This window comes from Corvus hawaiiensis, chromosome 16 (assembly GCF_020740725.1).
Source record: "Corvus hawaiiensis isolate bCorHaw1 chromosome 16, bCorHaw1.pri.cur, whole genome shotgun sequence".
NCBI lineage: Eukaryota > Metazoa > Chordata > Aves > Passeriformes > Corvidae > Corvus > Corvus hawaiiensis.
In genome coordinates, this window is record NC_063228.1 from 7,727,478 (window position 1) to 7,747,609 (window position 20,132).

Here is a 20,132-nt window from a genome sequence, read left to right on the forward strand (position 1 = left end):
AGGAGGAGCCCGCTGGCTCCAGGAGGCTGCCCGGGAGCTCTTCCATGGATCCAGTGGGAATCCAGGGCTGGAGGGGAGCCCAGGGCACCATCCTGCTCCTGGCACTTCACGGGGGCAGACAGGCGACATTATTTATTAATATATTTTAATATTTTATATATATATGTATCCTATATATGTCCTATAGGATGCCTCTTTCAGTAAACCTTTATTTATGTTTATGTTTATAATTGTTTATATTTATGCTTATATTTGTTTATTATGATTCTTATTATATTTATTTTTATATTTATTTTTATATTTATTTTTATATTTATTTTTATATTTATTTTTATTTACTATTTATATTTATATCTATTTTATATGTATATATTTATCTTTTCATATATACACATGAATGGAAACATACCTGTATACATTGTACATATATATGTATTTCTATACATTATATATTATCCAGACTACATAAGAAGCATTATAAATCTGATCTAGAAATTGGATCATACCTACATAAACACCTATATGCAATAGGAATTTATTTTCCACTGCAATACATATTTATATATATATATATATATATATATATATATATATATATATAAAATGTGTATGTGTAAATATAAATATATATATATACACTCTCTGGTCTTTGTATGTGTGTATATATGCACATATATTTTATATTATTATATATACTAAAATAAAATATAATTTATATAAATATATATATTACTTATTATATAAAATATGTATTATTTAAAATAGAATTATATATAATTAAAAATAGAATTATATATAATAAAAATACCAACCCAAACCATTCCTTGATTCTATGATTCTCTTATATATATAAAATATGTTATAGTAAAATATATATATTATGATATTACTTATTCTATCACATTTATAGATATGTAGTTATATATACATATAATCTTACATATAATATAGAGTATATGATTTTTATTATTTTTTATATATATTTCACCCTTGTTTCATCTCTTCTCCCAGGGAATTTGGTCCCTCAGGAATCCAGCCCCAGCTGGTTTGGGTGGAATTAGCCCAACCCAGCCCAGGTGTGATGCGGGGACACAAAATCCTATATTAAATGCGTATTTATAGGATTTATAGGTATATAAATATCACGTATTGATTCCCCTGGGGGCGATTTGGGTGGGGTTTGCTTTGTGCAAACCTTGTTTGGGATTTTTTTAAGCAACAACTTTTACCCAAAGTTTATTTTCAGTACATTAATGGGGGGGGGGGGGGGGGGGGGAATGTCACTCCTCTGTTTTCCCATCAGCTATTTGGCTTTAATCAATTCCCAACTCTTCTGGGGTTTTTGTCCTTCCCTACAACTCCCCCGTCAATAATTCTGTAACGCTGCCCTTCTCCCCTCGCACTGCCCCTGCCCTTTCACCCGCCAGATGTTCAGCCCCAACTGCTCCCTTTTGCCATTTCTCCTTCTTTTATTTGTTCCCTTTTTTTATTCCCAGCCCCTGTCCAACCTGTCCAGCTCCTCCAGCACCAGGAAAGTGGGAAGAACCACAAGATCCAGGGGGCAGCAGAGAGGGAAAGCCACGGCAGGGATGCGGGCAGCAGGGATGCGGGCAGGGATGCGGGTAGCAGGGATACTGGCAGCAGGGATGCGGGGCCTCCCTGGGGGTGTCCCACACCCATCCCCTCCTTCCCTCCGGTCCCTCCGGATCGTGGGGAAGCCGGGATAACCCAATTCCGGAGCCCGGCCGCCGCGTACCAGGACGTGCCTTCATCCGGGGCGCTCCAGCGGAGCCAAATCCCCCGGGAGCGGCGGGGGGAGGACGCTCCCGTTATCCGGCTCCAGCCGCACCAGCTGTGCATTAATAGATTATCCCGAGCATTTGGGATCGCCAGGAGCCAGGGAAGCGCTCGCGGGAGGAGCACGGGCAGGGCCAGGCCGGCGGACACGGCCCCGTTTGCCTCTGCTGCCGGCATTCCCAACACAGGTGGGAGCGGGACGCGCTGGGAATCTGCCAGGATGGCTGGAGCGGGATCGGGGTGCTGCTCCCGGGGAGGCCGGAGCGGCCATGGGGCTGATCCCGCTCCCGGCTGGAGTTCTGGGGGATGCCAAAGGTGGGATGGAGCGGGGCTGGGATGGAGCCGTGCCCGGGACAGGATTTCACCTTCCCAGCACCTCGAGCCCTTGCCTGACCTTCTGCCGGAGCTGGGGCACCCCTGGGCTTCATCACCCCGGGCTGGGGAAGGTCCCCTTGTGCTACCAGTTTTTGGGGTGGCACAGGGTGCCAGGTGCTTGTCCCCCCAGCTTCTGTGCCTCAGTTTCCCCATCAGTTTCCCCACACCCGTCCTCCCCCTGGGGCACTGCTGGGGGCAATGGGGTGGGGGATACAGACGGGTTTGCTCTGCTCCCCAAATCAGCGCTGGCCACCCCGTGAGCCGTGTCCAGGGCTCATCACCCAGCGTGTGGATGCCCCAAATCCCTCCTGGTCCCTTCAGAGCCGTGGCCAGGCAGGAAAAGGACAAACTCCCCCGTTCCCAAACAGCCTCTGGCTGCTGTTTGCTGCTCCCCACCCCGAGCCATGCCACCACCCAAATTTCAGTCAAATCTGGCTCAGTCCCTGGGTTTTGCATGAGAGGGGCACCGGGCAAACTCTGACTCAACCAAAACAACCCCAAAAGCTCCTGGAGCCTTTGGCCGCTCCATTGCGGGGTTGGAAACCTCCCCCAGAGCCTGGGCCACGCTGTCCCCATCCTGGGGGATCCTTTGGGGTGCAGACTTGAGGGATCAGAGCAGGACAAGGCACCAAAATCCCTGTTCCCAGCCCAACGGAGCCCTCGGAGAGCGCCATGGACGAGTGGGATCTCCCACAGTGGAAAAAAGAGGTGGAAAGCCTCAAGTACCAGCTGGCCTACAAGAGGGAGATGTCCTCCAAGACCATACCTGAGTGAGTGGCTGCTCCCCTTCCCTTCTCCTCCCCACCCTCCCTCCCATCCCTGTGTCCCCAAGAGCCGAATCCACCCCCAATATCCCCCCTCAAAGCCCTGGGTGCTCCCAGATGAGATTTTCCCTTTATGGATCTCTAAACCCTCCAAGCCCCAGGGGCAGAACCCCCCTGCTGGCCCCAGAGCCCCCCTGTGCCAACCCCTTTCCAGTGGTGGCTAGGATGTGGCAGCACTGTGGCACCTCCTGACCCGTGGGTGACCCCAGCAGCCCCCCAGGGTGCAGATCCCCCCTTTCCAGAGTTTTCCAGAGCTCAAGACTCAAAACCAAAGTCACGGATAGCTCTTTTCCCTCCCTGCTGGGTCCCAGAGCTGGGAACACCCCCATTTCCCCCCCCCCCGCCCCCCAGCATCATTCCCAGTGGATCAGGGCCCATCCCAGGTTTCCCCCCACCAGAGCAGGATTTACCCCGGCCCCAAATCCCCCTCTTGGCTGCCCTGAACCCCCCTGGGGCTGTGCCCACCCTCCCTCCCCTCTCTGCAGGTTTGTGAAGTGGATCGAGGACGGCATTCCTGAAGATCCCTTCCTGAACCCGGAGCTGATGAAGAACAACCCCTGGGTGGAGAAAGGCAAATGCACCATCCTCTGAGGGCTCCCCTCTGCTGAGGGGATTTTCCATTAGTTAGTTCCAATTCCAACATGAGAACCTGAACAAAAACCCTGCCCTCACCTCGTTTCTTCTTGTTTAGTCCTAGAAGGGGTTTTAGAAATGGGGGGGACGTGGGGAAAGGCCCCTGGGATGGGGCAGGAGCACAGCAAAGGCTGCTCCAAGGTTTGCTGGGGTTTCATCTTGCACTTCTGCCGCCAAAAAAGGCAGATTTTGCAACTTGTAAAGAAGCTTTTTATAAAAAAACCCCTTTTTCAGTGATTTTTAGATACTTTTGTAGGATCTCAGTTTGCAGTAAAACAGGCACATCGGGCACCTCAAGCTTTATTAATGAAATAAACAGAGCAATAATTCATTATGAATTTTTTTAGAGATATTTTATTTCTTTTTTTAAACAAAATAAGTGGGTAATACAAAACTCTACACCAAGATCATGGCCACACACCCCAGCCAGGGGTTAGAAAGCCAAAAACCAGCGGATGCCTTCACTTTCAGCTCCAGAATTCCTGGCTCCCCCCCAGCCCTGCTAGAGCAGGTCCCTGATGTAAAGATTCCTCCTGACAGCGTTGGAGAAGCCCTCGTTGAAGCGGAACCAGACGTCGCTCTTCCCCACGGCCTTTCCCATCTGGCTCTCCAGGGACTCCTCCTTGGACACCTGAGGGGCTGCACGAGGAAAATCCACCTCAAAAATGTGCAGGAAACCTTAAAATTACAAGCTGTGCCCTGGCTGGAGAGGGGGGATTTGGGGAGCAGGGAGAGGGCTTGGAAGGGTAGAGCTGATGATTCCCTATCCCGAATCCTGCAATGCCTCCAGCACCCAAAATTCCCTTTGGCTGGGGCCAGAATCCATGGATTTGCCCACAGGAACTCCCTGCCAGCTGTGCTGGTGTCTGTGTGTCCAACCACACCGCTGCTGTCCCCTGGGGCTGGGGCTGAGGGACAGGAGCCCCTCTTTGCTCCTGGCACTGGGAATGGGGAGAGCCCCCAGTGGCACCCGGGGCCCCCCTGTCCCTGTGCCACCCACCTGGGGCTGGGACCCCCATCCCTGTGCCACCCACCTGCCACCCCCTTTGTCCCCTGTGCCACCCACCCAGTTCTGAGGCCACCTGTGTTACCCACCCGGGGCTGTGGCCGCCTCTTTCCGCTGGAGTGGCCTCCCGAAAAAATCCGTCTCAGGCTGTGGGAAGCAAAAAGCAGGAATGGAGTTGGCTCTGGAGCACCTGCACTTGCAGCTCCCGCTCAGAGAGGGACAAAACCATGAAAGGATCGTTCCTGGGCAAGGCTCAGCCACCCCAAGGCACTTCTGAGGCGAGCAGGAGCTAAATGTAAATCCTGCAGGAAGGGCCAGCGGGCTGGGAATGCAAACGGCATTCAAATTTGTGGGAAAGACAAAATTGAAGGCTCGTGTGGGGTTTTACACTCAGGAAAGGGCTGGCAGCTGAGCCCTGGAGAGGGGCAGTGCCAGGGAATGATCCCTGCTTCTCCTGGAACCCAAGGATCCCCAGAGTGGGATCATTCCAGAGCAGCTTTTCCAAGCTGCTTTCCCACAGAGCCCAAATTCAGCTATTTTAGCCCAAATCTCCATAGCTCTTCCCTCCCCCCACCACGAAAACTTCCCAGGACGCATCCAAAATGTCACCCAGATCCAATTCACCCCAATCCCAGAGCTGCCTTGATGGGACACACGGAGCTGAGCTGGGCTATTAAAGGAAACTGGACTAAAAAAACCAAATTCCAGTGGAGCCAGGGAGTGTCTGGCAGCCCGGGAAAGGGCTGGTGGGAACTGGGGCAGGAACTGGGGCAGCAGTGGAGCCCCTGACCTTGTCGTGCAGTGCCGCTCTCCTCACGATGTGCTCCAGGCGCTGCTGGTGGTTGGGGGACCCCGCTGGCTCCGGGTCCCCTCGCTCCTCCCCGAGGCCATTCCCAGGATCCTGCAGGGAGGAGACACCTGAATGAGGCTCCCCTTGGTGTGTCTGAGCTCCAGGGTTGGGCACTGAGCATCTGCCACCCCCATCCCAGCCCGCCCTGCTTGCTGCCAGGTTGGATTGCAATATCCCATGGATTTTTCCATCATTTTGTGCCTCGTGGGATCACCCCCAGCTGAAGGCCCATTCCCTGGGACTCCACATGTAAACAAGGAGCCTTCAGAGATGTTTTTGCAGCTTCTCTTCATCCCACACATCCCCCAGGAGCCCTTCTCCTGTTCCAAGGGGCTCCCAGGGATTAATTATCCCGCTGGCACCAGGGCAGGGCAGGCAGTGGCTACACCTGGGATGTTTCTCCACCTTTTCCACCTGTTCCCATCTTTTCCTGCCTCCAGGGCAGTGTGCAGAGCCACTCTGGTCCTCCTGGGGGCTTTAGGACCTTTGGAAGTGCAGCAGGCAGGGAAGAGTTCACCTCCCACACGGATAAATACAAACCGCAGCCAAAAATTCCCACCTAAAATTCCCACCTAAAATTCCCACCTCCTCACAGCCCTCACTGGAGAGTGGAAAGGTTCAAAGCTTTAACTGCCTCCAGAATTCCTGCAAAAAGCTGAGCCCTGCAGCCCAGCACAGCTGTGCAGGGAACCAGCTGCAGCCGGGGGGGTTAATCCCGGATTTCCACTCACGGAGCCAAAGCCACCGACTGCTTTGGAAAAAACCACATCCCTAAGGATTTTCTCCACATCCCCAGCCCTGCCACCCCTTTGGAAATCCCCACCTGGCCCAGGCTCCGTGCCTCCGTCCTCCTCATCTTCTCCAGCTCGATCTCCCTGGCAATGAGCTGCTTGGCCTGGTAGCTGAGCTGCCTGCGGGCCGGCAGCGCTGGGAAGCGGCACACGGCCTCCACATTCCTGCAGGGAACAGGGACTTGACACTGAAAATAACCCAGCACTGTGCAGCCTGGGAGCCCCAGCACCTCCCAGCCCTGTCCCTCCCAGCATCCCAGCGCAATTCCAGCCATGCTGCCTCAGTTTCCCCCGTGCAGAGCCAGGGAACTGCGGGAATGGGAATGCGGGAGGGATTCCAGGGGTGGAATCTGGGTGAAAGCAGAAAGAGGGAACTGCAGAGGGTCTGTGCTGGACAGATTGCCCTGAAAAGCCCATGGGCACAGCAGCAACACGACCTTCACAGCCACCCCGAGGTGCCCCTGGGGACAGGTTTAATGGGAATCCAGCCAGGAACAGTAATTTGGGATCGTCAGAGCAGCGGGATCCTTAACAAGGCTGGGGGACCAGGTCTGGAGTTAGGCCTGTTTCAGTATCCCCAGCACTGAGGAGCCACCAACCAGTCCCTCTACCAGCTCCCAATATTTCATGTTTATTCACTATTTATTCCCTGATTATTCCCTATTTATTCACTATTCATTCACCATTATTGCCCCTAAAATGCAGGGAGCAAAGCCCCGTGTCAGGGGGCTCTGCACCCAATCAGAAATCAGCTGTCACACCAATGATTTGAAAAGTTTTAAAGAAAACCCCACAGGTTTTGCTGGTGACATCAGAGGTGTTTGCCAGAGAGATGCTGGGACACAACTCCCAGGTGCCACTGGGATGTGCCCAGGTGGGTCAGCCCTGTCCTGCCACCAGCCCCTCCTCTGGTCAGAGACAAAGGAAACTGCTCCCTTCCCTTGAATCCATTAAAGCTCAACCTGCTCGGCCTCAGCCTGAGGGAGTGATGGGGCAGCTGGATCACACTGGGCATGCAGCAAAGCCCAGAGTCCCAACTCCTTCCTGAGAATCATCACAGAATCCTGGAATGGTTTGGATTGAGAGGCATCTTAAAATCATCCAGCTCCAACCCTGACACCTTCCACTTGTTCCAATCCCTGTCCAACTTGGCCCTGGACCCTTCCAGGGATCCAGGGGCAGCCACAGCTTCTCTGGGAATTCCATTCCAGGGCCTCCCCACCCTCCCAGGGAAGGATTTGGACTCCCACACCCTCTCCCCAGCCCTGGGACTCACGGATCCAGCTTGAAGGTGTACTGGCCCTCAGGCAGGCGCTCCTGCAGGTACGTGAGGTTATAGGTGAGCATGGTGCTGATGAGCTCAGCCAGCTGCTGCTTCTCCTTCAGGCTGTAGAGCTGCGTGTTCACCTGGCCAGGGGACAGCAGACAACTTATAAACCCCGAACAGCCCAAGCACAGTGTTTGTCTCTGGGTGAGGAAGGACCCAGATCAAATTGAGCTCCCTCTCAGGGACACACATCCTTCCCGAACAGGGACAGACCCTCTCCTGGGTGGGGGTGACTCTGACACCTCCCCAAAGCCCTGCTCAGCCAAGCCCACCCCAGGTGGGGCCCAGGACCCCTCCCCACAGTTGGGCACCTCAGCACCCCGTCCTCAGCTTCCCTCCAGCTTCTGCACCGTGACATCAAACCCACCCCAAACCTGGGACAGAGATCCGGGATCGTTCATCAGGGTGGGGTTTGCAGAGGGGTCACAGCAGCCAGGCAGGGCCCCCAGCAGGGACAGGGGCTGGGGACACTCACAGGCCGCAGTTTGGGGGCAATGATGTCCAGCAGCAGGCACAGCACCTCCAGCACCAGCGCCTGCTGCCCTGCACGGCTCCGGGCGCTGGGCGCGATCCCCGACACCATGGACAGCACCAGGTTCTGCATCTGGGTCAGCTTGGCCAGGGCCTAGGGACAGGACAGGGCAGGGCCAGCTGAGCCAGGTGTCCCTGCAGGGGCAGAGCTGTGGCCAGGCTGTCACCCTGCCCTGCTGGACTTGCCTCGTGCTGGCTGCTGGGATAGGCCAGCCGGGGGATGGAGGTGGCCGCGAAGAGCAGGTGGAACAGCACGGGCAGGAAGGGCAGGTACCGCAGCAGCTGGAAGTTCTGCCCCTGCAGCACTGCCCGGCCCAGCAGGTCGGAGAAGCCCAGCCACTCCAGGGCCAGGCACACGGAGCCCAGGCTGGAATCCCGCACCTTCATCTTCAGGAAGTTCTCAAACAGGCCCTGGAAGGGGATCTGGGATCAGAAGAGTGGAGGGTGCTCCAGCAGAGCACCTCGCTGGGATTCTGAGCTTCCCGCTGAGCTCAGCTCCAGCACCCGGCTCCCCCCCTCACCTGGGCCAGCTTCTCCTGCTCTCCCGAGGAGATGGAGAGGTGCAGGATGTGGTGGAAGCGGTGGGAAGAGGAATTGAAGCCAGCTGAGCCCCCAGGGTGTGACAGGTCCTCATCCCCCAGCAGGAGCTGGGCTGGCAAAGAGGGGTCCATTCCTATCCTGTGCCTGGGGAGAGCCCAAAGGGAAGAGCTGAGGGTTTCCCAGTACTGAAGGGGCCAGCAAGGAATATTTGGATCCTGGGACACTGCACTGGAGGCAATGCCAATGCCGAATTATTGGGAGCTAAGTGGAGTGGCAAAAAAGCTTTAGACTGAGAGAGGAAAGGTTTAGGTGGGATATTGGGAAGGAATCTTTCCCTGTGACAATAGGCAGGCCCTGGCACAGAGTGCCCAGAGAAGCTGTGGCTGCCCCTGGATCCCTGGGAATGTCCAAGGCCAAGCTGGACAGGGCTTGGAGCAACCTGGAATAGTGGAAGGTGTCCCTGCCCACGGCAGGGGTGGCACTGGGTGGGCTTTAAGCTCCCTTCCAACCCAAACCATTCCAGGATTCTATGATGGACACAAATCTCTTCAAAAACTGCTCTCCAGGACCTTGCAGGTCATGGAATTACAGAACATTGGTCCAAGCCCCATCCAGCCTCCCTCAGACACTTCCAGGGATCCAGGGGCAGCCACAGCTTCTCTGGGAAATGGGAATACCACCGCCCCAAGCACTCAGCAGCTCTAACAAACCCCTCCTTTTACCTCTGGGCCCTGGGGAGCTGGAAGATCTCTTGCCAGATGGAGAAGAGCCCCTTGTTCTGGTCCTTCAGGCCGATCCTCATGGTCTGCACCACCTGCACACTCAGCTCCTTCTGCCCTCGGCCGTGCAGGAACTGCAACAGGAGCAAAGGCATGGAGATCCCAAAGCCCCTGGGAAAAGCTGGACACAGCGACCCCCCTCCTCCTCTACGTGTAGGGTTAAAAACACCCCAGGGGACAGGGCAGATGTTTCAAGGATCTGCCTGGAAGGGAGTTTCATCCCCTCTGTCCCAGTGTGAGGCCGGAGCTGCAGCAGGAGCATGTCCCCAGGGCCATCCCTGTATCCCCAGAGCCATGGCCATGTTTCCAGGGCCATCCCCGTGTTCCCAGGGCCACCCCGGTGTCCCCAGTACCTGCAGGGTGTTGATGCAGGAGCGGATGTCATTGTCCGTCTTCTCGCAGAGCGCCAGGAGCGCGCCCATGTCCGCCCGCATTCCCTGCCGGAGCGTGATCTGCGGGAGCGGGACAGGCCTCAGCGGGGAGGGGACACTCAGCCAGGGGGACAGGGGGGCCCTGGGACACCTCAGACCTCGCTGAGGCGCTGGGCGAGCCGGGAGGGAGCGGTGCGAGGGAAGCTGAGCAGGAAGGATTGCTGCCGGAGCGGGCGCAGGGCGGGCACGTACCTGGGGGAGGGAAACACGGGGGTCTGAGAGAGCCCAGCAGGGAATTCCATTCTTAATCATGGAATTACTTAGGTTGGAAAAGCCTAGAGCACTGAGTCCAACTGTTCTCCCAGCACTGCCACCATGAAATGATGTCCCCAAGTGCCACATCCACACAGCTTTGCAATCCCCCCGGGGATGGGGACTCCAATGCTGCCATGAGCAGCCTGGTCCACTCAATACTTGACCATCCTGTCCATGAAGGAATTTCCCCAATATCCAGTCTGAACCTCCCCTGGCACAGCCTGAGGCCGTTCCCTCTCCTCCTGTCCCTGTTCCCTGGGAGCAGAGCCCGACCCCCCCCCCGGCTGCCCCCTCCTGTCAGGGAGCTGTGCAGAGCCACAAGGTCCCCCCTGAGCCTCCTTTTCTCCAGGCTGAGCCCCTTTCCCAGCTCCCTCAGCTGCTCCTGGTGCTCCAGCCCCTTCCCCAGCCCCATTCCCTTCCCTGGATACACTCCAGCCCCACAACGTCCTTCCTGTCCTGAGGGACCCAAACTGACCCCAGGATGTGAGGAGCTCCACTCAAACAGAGACACCACCAGCAGCCACCTCCTGTCTGGGGGCAGGGTCCGGTGTCCCTGTCCCCCCCAGGCAGGTGACACTCACTGGTCGTTGCAGATGCAGATGATGGGCCGCAGCAGGATTCCCCCCTCACGCCGCCGCCGCCGCCCCGTGCCCGCCTCGCCCTCCGCATCCTTCCGCTGGATGATGCCCAGCAGCACATTGATGGAGGCCTGGGGGGAAAACAAAGATGGAAGGGATGGATTGTTGCCCGTGGAACAGAGCAGAAGCTGTTAATGGGGTGGTATTTAAGGGGTTGATGCCGAAGGGGTCAGTCCAGGTGTGCCGGGCTCACCGCGGGCGCGCCGTCGATCTCGTCGATGATGAGGCAGTTGGGCCTCTCGTGGGAGCCCAGCACCGACCTCATCTGGGTGGCGGCTTCGATGCGGGTCCGGAACACCTCGGGGCTGCGGTCATCACTGTGAGGGGACACGGGGATGGGCGAGTGTGGCACAGGAACACCTCAGGCATGGGGACACCGCCAGCATCACCCCAGGGACACCATCACCCCTGGGACAGCATCACCTCCAGAACAGCATCACCTCCAACACGGCAGCAGGCGTTGGCTCCCCTGGCACTCGGGGCTCCCCTGGCACTCGGGGCTCCCCTGGCACCGAGGGCTCACCTGGCACCGAGGGCTCACCTGGCGTTCATCTCCACAGCGTTGTACCCCGCGTGCCTGGCAATGACGTGGGCCAGCGTGGTCTTACCCAGGCCAGGGGGGCCACAGAGCAGGGCCACCTGTGGCACAGAGGGGAGGTCACCCCTGCAGGCAGTGAGGCAGGGCATCCTCCATGGAGGGGACGAGCCTGCTCCTCAGCTGGTGGCAGGAGAGGGACCCACAGCGACGTCCCCTCCTGCTCACCTTGTATTTGGGTCTCTTGTGCTGGTCCAGCTCGGCCTCCAGAATCTCCTCTGTGAGCTGGACCTTGGTTTTCCACTTGCTGGGATGCTCCTTGGGATGGCTGAGTTGGGGATGAGCTGCAGGGCTAGGCTTGGCCTTCTTCAGAGCCTTGTCCTTGCCGAACACCACTGTGTCCCACAGCTTGAGCCACTTCAGCAGGCAGCGGTTGGTGTACTGCAGGGGGGGGGAGGAAAGCAAGGAAAATCCATGGACACTGGAAAAAATCCGGCTGAGGACAGAGGAAGGCTCTCCTTCATGGAGGAGGCTGCTCAGGGTTCCACCTGGCATCTCCCTGGGACAATGTGGGAATGCTTCCCTTCCCAGCTCAGCCCCCATCCCTCAGGGAAATCCGGGATAAGTCACATCAGCCCCATCCCTGCTGTCCCTGATTCCCTACAAAAGTTTTACTATTCCCAAAAAAAATCAAAATAGCCAACAATTCCTGGCTAAAACCCTCCCAATCCTTTTTGTCTCATTTTGGTCACATTCCATAGTTTCTTTAGTCAGAACATCCACAGCCTCCAGTGACAATTTGCCATCTCAACCTGCCAGGGACTCAGGACTGATCCCAGGCAGGGCCAGCACGGACACAGCCCTCCAGCCAGCATTTCTAAAGCCAATTCCTGATCCCATGGCATTAAAGGAGAGTTACAGAGGTGCCAACCCCACCCATCCCAAGCCCCACTTATCCCAGCACCTCACATCGTCACTGAGCAGCTCCATGTAGCGCCGGGGCATGAACTTGTCCACCCAGAGGCAGTGGGATGCAGATTCTTCCTCGGCTGCTGGATCCGTGTCCATGCTGGGATCCGGGCTCTCAGTGCTGGGCTCGCTCCCAAGGCAGCTGCAGGAAGGAATTAATTTACCCCAGCCACCCAGGGAGTCAGGGCAGGGCTGGGAATTCCACCCAGACTCCCCAAGCTGGGGGTGATGAGAGCAAAAAGGCTCCTTTGCTTGCAGGTCCCCAAAATTGATCCCGAAAGAGCACCTGGGAGTCAAATCTGGATTGGAGTGGGATTTCATCCCAACACCTCACCTGTTTATGATCTCTGTCAGCTGCTGGGAGGCCTCCAGAACCTGCCTGCGACGCTTGAGCACAAACACAGAGAAGGGGGTCAGAGACAGCCTCCAATCCACAGCTGGGGGAGCAGGAATTTGGGAGCCAGCCCCATGGCCAGCAGGGGTGGCAGGAACAGGGGAAGGTCAGTGGGAGATGCGGTACCTCCTCATCCACCTGCTCCTTCAGGTAGGAGAAGGGCACGCCCAGCAAGTGGAGCGGCCTGCGAGCATTCCAGCCCAGGGAATCCGGGAGCTGCAAGGACACAGCACAAACAGCCCCTCCTCAACCACCTGGAGGCCACAGAGAAGCAAACCCAACCTTCTGATCCCTCCTCACCTCCACCCCTGTCCTGCAGGGATCATCTCGCAGCACCAGGAAGACCCTGGTGCCCTCGGTGGACGTCACGTTGATGTAATCCTCCAGGATGGGGGGTCTCCTGAGGACCCTCTTCTTTTCCAAGGGTGGTGTGGTCTGCAGGGGGCTCATTCCACTCATCTCCAGGTGGTTCGAGCTGGAAAACATCAATTCCTTCAGTAGGGCAAGGGCCCTTTCCCTCGCTCCTGTTAAAAATGGGGTTCAGGGTGGCCAACCTGCTATTGTGAGGAGCAAGAGGCGCCTCTGGGCCACCATCCCAGGAGACATCCGGAGCCAACTCATCGTCTGCGCCAAAATCGAGCTTCTTAACAGCCTCCAGGCGCTGCCGCTTCGGCTTCGGGGCTGGGAGAGACCAGGAGGGAGGAAGGAGAGAAGCATCACCGATGGACGGTGGCACCCAGGGGATGCTCCAGCACCCTGCACCGCTCGGGGCGGGGGGACAGGGGTGAGCAGCACCGGGGGAACCGGGTCAAACCTACTGCGTGGTTCGGGTGCTGGCGGGGACACGGCCGGGACACAGTCCCGGTGCCTCTTCTTGGCATTGGTGTCCCCGGGAGAGTTCCCGGGGGAGGCGGGCTCCTCCGGCGGCTGCTTTTTGCCCCGGAACTGGGAGGTTTTGGGTCCGGCGGGTGGGGATGGCTCATCTGCAAGAGGGGCCAGACGACGGGGCCGGTCACCGGAGAGAACCCGCAGTGGGCGCGCAAAGCACGATCCCGCCCGCTCCCTCCCTCCGCCGCAACCGCCTCCGGTCTCAGCGCCGCAGCAGCGCCCACCTCCCAGCTCGGCCAGCACCTCCAGCTCGGCGGCGAAGTGCTTGTAGAAGCCATCCTCGGCTCCATCCTCGGCCCCGGCCTCGGCGTCCGCCATGGGCCGCACCCGCCCTGCCGCCGCCACCGGCCCCGCGCCCGCCGCGCTTCCGCCCGCGCGCGCCGCGGAGTCGCCGCTGATTGGCCACGGCGCGCGCGGCGGAGGCGGGGCCGGCGCTGATTGGGCGCGGCGCGCGGCCGGACGCAGCGGGGGCGGCGCTGATTGGACGCGATGTGAGCGCTGCCGGGAGGCGCTGCGGGTGCGGGCGGGGCCGGGGCAGCGGGGGCGCCGCGCGGGTCCCTCAGCGGTGTCCGGGGTCAGCTCCGCCCTGTCTCGGGTCCCCTCCGCCCTGTCCCGGGTCACTTCAGCCCTGTCCCGCGTCCTCTCCGCCGTGCGTGTCCCCGCCCCGCGTCCCCTCCGTGCCGTGCCCTCCAGCGGAGCCGCCGCGATCGCGGCTGGGCTGCAGCGGGGAGGGGGGCGAGGCCGATCGCCGCCGTGGGGATGGGCAGAGGCGGCACCGCGCGGCTGCGGGGCCTCCACGCGTGACAGCGGGACAGGGATGGGCCATCCACGCGTGATGCCGGGGCGTCCCGGGACAGCGGAACAGTGGCGCAGCCGTGCGGTGTGACAGCGGGATGGCCGCGGCTGTAGCGCTGCTGTAGCATCCGTACCGCTGTGGGACCTGCATCCACATGGTGTGACACCGGTGAGGCTGGGGGACACGGGCAGGGTGACAGCGGGGTTGCAGGGTGACCCTGGTACCTCAGCAGCACCGGTACATCTCCATTCCCTACTGCGATATCCCTCCTCCAGGCCCTGCTCCCTGCCCGTCCCGTCTCTCCCGGACTGCTGTGCCCATCCCACAGCTGCAGCTCTCGCTCCACTCACCCCAATCCCCCCCGTCCTCTCTCTCTCCCCTGCAGGGCACTGGCCATGGAGCCGGGCACCATCGACAACCTGTCCATCCTGTACCAGAGCTCCGACTTCATCGTGGTCAACAAGCACTGGGACCTGCGCATCGACAGCAAGATGTGGTACGAGACGCTGACCCTGCAGAGCCAGCTCAAGCACCGCTTCCCTGAGCTGGCCGACCCCGACACCTACTACGGCTTCAGGTGAGCAGCTGGGCACTGAGCCCGGCTCTGCTCTCAGCTGGGGACACTTCTGAGATCCCCAGGATGCTCCTCAACCCTCGTGCTTCCCAGGTTCTGCCACCAGCTGGATTTCTCCACCAGCGGGGCCCTGTGTGTGGCGCTCAACAAAGCGGCAGCGGGGAGCGCCTACAAGTGCTTCAAGGAGCGCCTGGTGACCAAAGCCTACCTGGCCTTGGTGAGCCCTCCGTGCCACGGCCTGCCTTGGCCTTCTGCTGTGAGGGAAATGTGGGGGAGGTGAGGGTGTTCAGCTGGAGAAGAGAAGGATCCAGGGAGATCTTAGAGTCCCTTTTTCAGAGCTCTAAAGGGGCTCCAAGAGACCTGGAGAGGAATTTGGACAAGGTCATGGAGGGACGGGACACAGGGAATGGCTTCCCACTGCCAGAGGGTGGGGTTAGGTTGGATACTAGGAAGGAATTCTGGCACAGGGTGTCCAGAGAAGCTGTGGCTGCCCCATCCCTGGAAGTGTCCAAGGCCAAGTTGGATTTGGGGTTTGGAGCACAGTGGGATAGTGGAAGGTGTTCCTGTCCCTGACAAGGACTTGGGTTTTGGGAAATGGGTGGACTTTAAGGTCCTTCTAACCCCACCCCTTCTGTGATTCCATGATTCCTGTCATTGAGGGGTGGGTGAGGGCCCAGTTTCAAACCGTGTTCCTGCCCCCAGGTGAGGGGCCACGTGAGCCAGAGCCGGATGACGATCCGCTACGCCATCGGGAAGAACACCACGGAGGGCATGACGCACATGATGTGCATCGAGGGGACAGAGGGTGAGCAGCCCCATTCCCTGCTCTGCCCACACCCCCTGGGATGTGCTGGGGGATCACAAACACCCTGTGGATCTCGTTGCAGGCTGTGAGAATCCCAAGCCGTGCCAGTCAGAGCTGATCGTGCTGGAACACGGATTCTATAGCGGAGACCCCGTCACCAAAGTGCTGCTGCAGCCACTGACAGGTGGGGACAGGGGCGGCTCTGGCACAGAGCAGAGCCTGGAAAGGGATGAGGCAAGCTGAGAACTGCCATGCTCAGGGTTCTCTGCCTCAGGGGACAAATGCCATTAGGTGCACCCTGAAGGAGGGATTCAGATATTCCCTGTCCTTGATTCCCACTCTCCCCCCAGGGAGGACTCACCAGCTCCGGGTTCACTGCAGCGCCATTGGCCACCCCATCGTGGGGGACTTCACCTACAGCCAGAGGCAGGACAGCAATCCCTATAGGATGATGCTCCACGCCTACTACCTGCGCATTCCCACCGGCAAGGAGCTGATCGAGGTGTGCGCGCCTGACCCCTTCGTCAACGCCATGGACAGCAACTGGGTGCCCCAGCACGTCACCCAGCGGCTGGAGGACATCATCCAGGAGCTCAAGGACAAGGGGACGCAGAAGGAGGAGGAGGAGGAGGGCCGGGAAGCCGAGCGTGCTGCCGGAGAGAAGGAAGCGGGGAGTGAAGGCAGGAGGGAGGAGACGGAGGAGCAGCGGGCGCGGTGCGAGCAGTGGTTGGCTGAGTGGGCTCTGGAGTGAGCACAAAGCACATCCCTGCACTCCAGCTCCATCCTTGTCCCAGTGGATCCCCACGGAGCCCAGCGCTGACTCCACACCTGCACTCCCTGTATGGCTTCCCTCGCTCCTGGGCTGGGATCAGGCAGATTTTAGGAGCGGTTGAGGTGGGGTTATTTTGTAACATCCGTCATCCATCTGGCCACGGGATGTGCCTTTCCCAGTCCTGGGCCTCAGCAGCACAGTCAGTGTCACATTCCAGCTTAGAGTGACCCCAAAGCTTTCCATGCCTGTCCTGGGGCTCAGGCACAGCCAGACACTGCCTTTGCCATGGACATTCCCAGAACCCCTCTGTGCTTGGATGTGGAATTGCAGCCCAGCACAGGGAGGGGAGAACGTGTTGGGTGCAGCTCTGGTGTCTGTGTCCCCCATTCCCACTCCCTTCCCTCCAAGCTGCTGTGTTGTGTGGGAGGAGGGAGATTGGGGGCTGAAGCACAGCTTGGGGACACTGGCAGCCCTGCAGTCCCGGGGTGTCCTGTGGAACTGGACTGGGATGGGCATGGAGAGGTCCCTACCCCTCGCCCCCTCCCTCCCTCAGCCCACCTGGGGGTTTTTTAAAGGTTTGGTGAAGGTGAAGGTGTTGATACCAATGGATTTTAAACTTTTTTCAATTTTCTAGGAAAAGAATCTAGTCTTTTAGGGTTTGTAAAATACGGGTGGTCTCAGGAATGAGGTATTTTTAGTACTTCTGTGGTTGGAGAGCCAGCAGCCCAAAGCTTTTTTAATGGATTTTATTATTCCTTCTACTAGCACTGCCTTTCCTGCTTTTATCCCTGCTGAGACAGGTCAGGGGACACGAGTCCCTTTCTGCTCACCCACAAGAGGAGGGATAAGTGTCCTGTGTTGGTCCTGTGGGGTGGCTCCTGCCTGGCAGGTTTCCAGAGGGTCCTGGAGGCAGGTCCTTCAGGTGGGCAGTTGGGAAAGCTCTGGAGCAGTAGGAAAAGGATAAAGCTGAAAGAAAGGCTGAGAACTGATGGGAAGAGCAGGCAGGAGCTCAGCTTTGACAGATGCCAAGAAATTTCCTTGGAAGTGCCCTTGCTTTGCTGGTCATCCTGCTTTGCTTTCCCCTTTGCATCCTGCTCATCCTCTGCAGCCCTTGCGGGATGTTTGGAAATGAGGAGAACAGGACAGCTGGGGAGGGACAGAGGGGCTGGAGCCACACAGCCCCAGCCCAGAGGTTTCAAGGACCACATCAGCACATGCCCAGAGTTATTGTCACCTCACCAGTCCCATCCCGTACAAAATGCACCTGATGGGGTTCACACAACTGATATTCCCACCCTGAGGGGGAATAAAAAGTCACAGGCCTCTCCTTGTGGATGAACACACCCTGCAAGTCACCAGAATCCCGGGGGGAATTGGATCACCTGTCCCACGTGTCCCTTCCTTTCGTGGCTTGGTGCCACCACTGGAGGGTGGGGATGGCCTGAGGTGCCAGCCTGGGCACTGGGTGGCACCGAGGGCTCTGAGCTGGTGCCAGAGGGCTCGGGGTGGGCTGAAGGAGCAGGAGCCCCTTCTCCTTGCTGCCAGGCCCCGTCCCTGCCCGTCCCCTGTGCCGGGAGGGGCCGGGAGGGTCCAGGCGGGGCGGGCAGGTCCCGCAGCTGGGAATGAGCAGAATGAACGTGTTTGCCAAAGAACCGCGGGGTGATGCGCCCGGGACGTGCTGAAGAGTGACAGGGGACATTTGCCCGTCACAGGAGGGACTCGGCGTTCCCGGAGGCCCCGCTGTGGGAGCGGTCCCTGCTGGGAACACAGCCGGGATGAGGGGTGGGGACATGGGGATGTAGATGGGGCTGGCACCCCGAGCCCACCCTGTGATTGCACCGAGGAGCCCCCACACCCCACTCTACCCTTCGTGTGCTGCTTTTCCCCAGCACCACAGGTAAATAGGGACTTTCCTTACCCGGCAGAGGAGGTTTTCCAGGCGCCCTTCCCGGGCGTTCCGGGGCTGTGACCCGTCTCGTGCCCCGGGGTTGTGGCATGGCTGTGATGTCCTGTGCACTCTGCAGTTCCCGTGTTGGTGTATTTGCTGTATTAAACGTGTCTCTGCCCTTCGCTCTCCGGTCTCTGGATCCGTCCCGCGCTCCCGGGGGCTTCCAGGAATGAGCCCGGACCGGCCCCGCGGGAGCGGCCCCGGGGCTCGGACCCGGCCAACCTGTTGTGTGAGCGGCAGAATTCCTGCCCGCCCTGCTGGAACTGCCCCGGCCGAAACCGCCGAGATGAGCGGCTCCAGAGCCCTCCCGGGTTTGGTAACAGAGGTGGCTGGGGCTGATGGAGGAACTGGGGCAGGTGTCACTGCCCCGTCCTGTCCCTGCCTGTCCCCAGCCACTGGGATTGTCCCAAACCAAAGAGCAGAGCAGGAGAAAAGCTCTTGATTTGGGAATACTGCCTGGCAAGGAGGTGGGGAGCAGCCCCAGGGCTGAGGGGGTTTAGGGGGTGCACAGGGAAAGCTGCCACCAGGAACGATCCATTGATGGGATGCTCTAAGGGCCAGAGCCCCTCTGTGCTGGAACCAGCCTGGGAGAGCTGGGATTGTCCAGCCGGGAGAAGGGAATGCTCCAGGGAGAGCTCAGAGCCCCTTCCAGGGCCTAAAGGGGCTCCAGGAGAGCTGGAGAGGGACTTGGGAAAAGGGGTAGAGGGACAGAACAAAGGGGAATGACTTCAAACTGACAGATGGGATACCGGGAAGGAATTCTTTCCTGTGAGGGTGGGGAGGCCCTGGCACAGGGTGCCCAGAGAAGCTGTGACCCCCCTGGATCCTTGGAATTGCCCAAGGCCGGGTTGGATCGGGCTTGGAGCAACCTGGGATAGTGCAAAGTGTCCCTGCCCATGGCAGGGAGTGGCACTGGATGAGCTTTAAGGTTCGTGCCAACCCAAACCATTCCATGTCTCTGTTATTTCTATATAACACAAACAGGTTGGAGCAGTGGGAAAACAGATTGAAGACCCAAAGGAATTATTTGCACTCTTTAGGACAGGGAGATTTTTTTAAGATTGGGGGATTTTTTTTTAGATTATGAACCTGACATGGGCAGGGAGCAGCTGGTTGAGGGGAGGGAGCTTTCCCAGCCCACCTGGCACAAGGAGATGCAGTTGGAGCCCAGTGTGACCTGGGACCTTGGGCAAATGCTCCTCCACGTGTTCAAGTTTAAGGAGGATCCTCCTGTAGCAGCTCCTGAGGGGGTTTCGGGGCCAGTTTTGATCTCCACAGGAACACAGTGGACACGGTGACCCCGATGTGTCCCTGCCCTCCTGCTCCAGCCACCTCTGTCCAGCCAGCCTGGGGCAGGGGCCGTGTCCCTCCAGCAGCCTCATAGCAAACAAGTTTCTGTAATTTTACCGCCCCAAGAGGACCTACTTTCACAGCAAATCCTTCCAAAATAGAAACCAGCAACACCCGTGGGCGTCGGCCCAGCCCTGGACCTGCAGGACCGGCTGGGGGGACAGGGCTGGGGACAGGACACAGCCTGGAGCTCCAGGGGTGACAAACCCCTCTTGGCACTGTGCCAGCAGCTCAGTGAGGGCTGGGACCCCCAAACTTGGCCGAGAGGGAGGTGCAGCCCTGCTCCAGCCCAGCCACCTGCTCTCACCCTTCCCTTTTCCTAGG

General features: G+C 58.2%; 3 protein-coding genes across 5 annotated transcripts; 2 read left to right on the forward strand and 1 right to left on the reverse strand.

The window, feature by feature from the left end:
• Positions 1-1,721: 1,721 nt before the first annotated feature.
• GNG13 (G protein subunit gamma 13) lies at positions 1,722-3,967 on the forward strand. The gene is made up of 3 exons (XM_048321008.1): positions 1,722-1,985; positions 2,820-2,942; positions 3,482-3,967. Exons 2-3 carry the CDS (start codon positions 2,845-2,847, stop codon positions 3,585-3,587), a joined length of 204 nt encoding a protein of 67 aa, XP_048176965.1. The 5' UTR covers positions 1,722-1,985; positions 2,820-2,844; the 3' UTR covers positions 3,588-3,967.
• CHTF18 (chromosome transmission fidelity factor 18) lies at positions 3,957-13,918 on the reverse strand. The gene is made up of 22 exons (XM_048321000.1): positions 13,788-13,918; positions 13,494-13,658; positions 13,230-13,356; positions 12,976-13,150; positions 12,802-12,891; positions 12,616-12,668; positions 12,282-12,423; positions 11,541-11,753; positions 11,319-11,416; positions 10,971-11,094; positions 10,721-10,848; positions 9,983-10,076; positions 9,807-9,905; positions 9,397-9,527; positions 8,656-8,818; positions 8,321-8,545; positions 8,079-8,228; positions 7,553-7,683; positions 6,309-6,441; positions 5,426-5,536; positions 4,725-4,782; positions 3,957-4,268 (listed from the first exon to the last, which is right to left on the reverse strand). Exons 1-22 carry the CDS (start codon positions 13,879-13,881, stop codon positions 4,132-4,134), a joined length of 2,841 nt encoding a protein of 946 aa, XP_048176957.1. The 5' UTR covers positions 13,882-13,918; the 3' UTR covers positions 3,957-4,131.
• Positions 13,919-13,995: 77 nt separating this feature from the next.
• On the forward strand, positions 13,996-18,580 carry RPUSD1 (RNA pseudouridine synthase domain containing 1). Of its 3 annotated transcripts, none has more exons than XM_048321005.1 (6): positions 13,996-14,054; positions 14,745-14,936; positions 15,027-15,150; positions 15,636-15,738; positions 15,821-15,922; positions 16,089-18,580. In XM_048321005.1, coding segments are annotated over exons 1-6 (924 nt in total). In that variant the 5' UTR covers positions 13,996-14,052; the 3' UTR covers positions 16,490-18,580. The 3 variants fall into 3 exon arrangements, with proteins under 3 accessions (XP_048176962.1, XP_048176964.1, XP_048176963.1); XM_048321007.1 differs by having other exon boundaries at positions 14,034-14,080; XM_048321006.1 differs by lacking the exon at positions 13,996-14,054 and adding an exon at positions 14,089-14,527.
• The last annotated feature ends 1,552 nt before the right edge of the window (positions 18,581-20,132 follow it).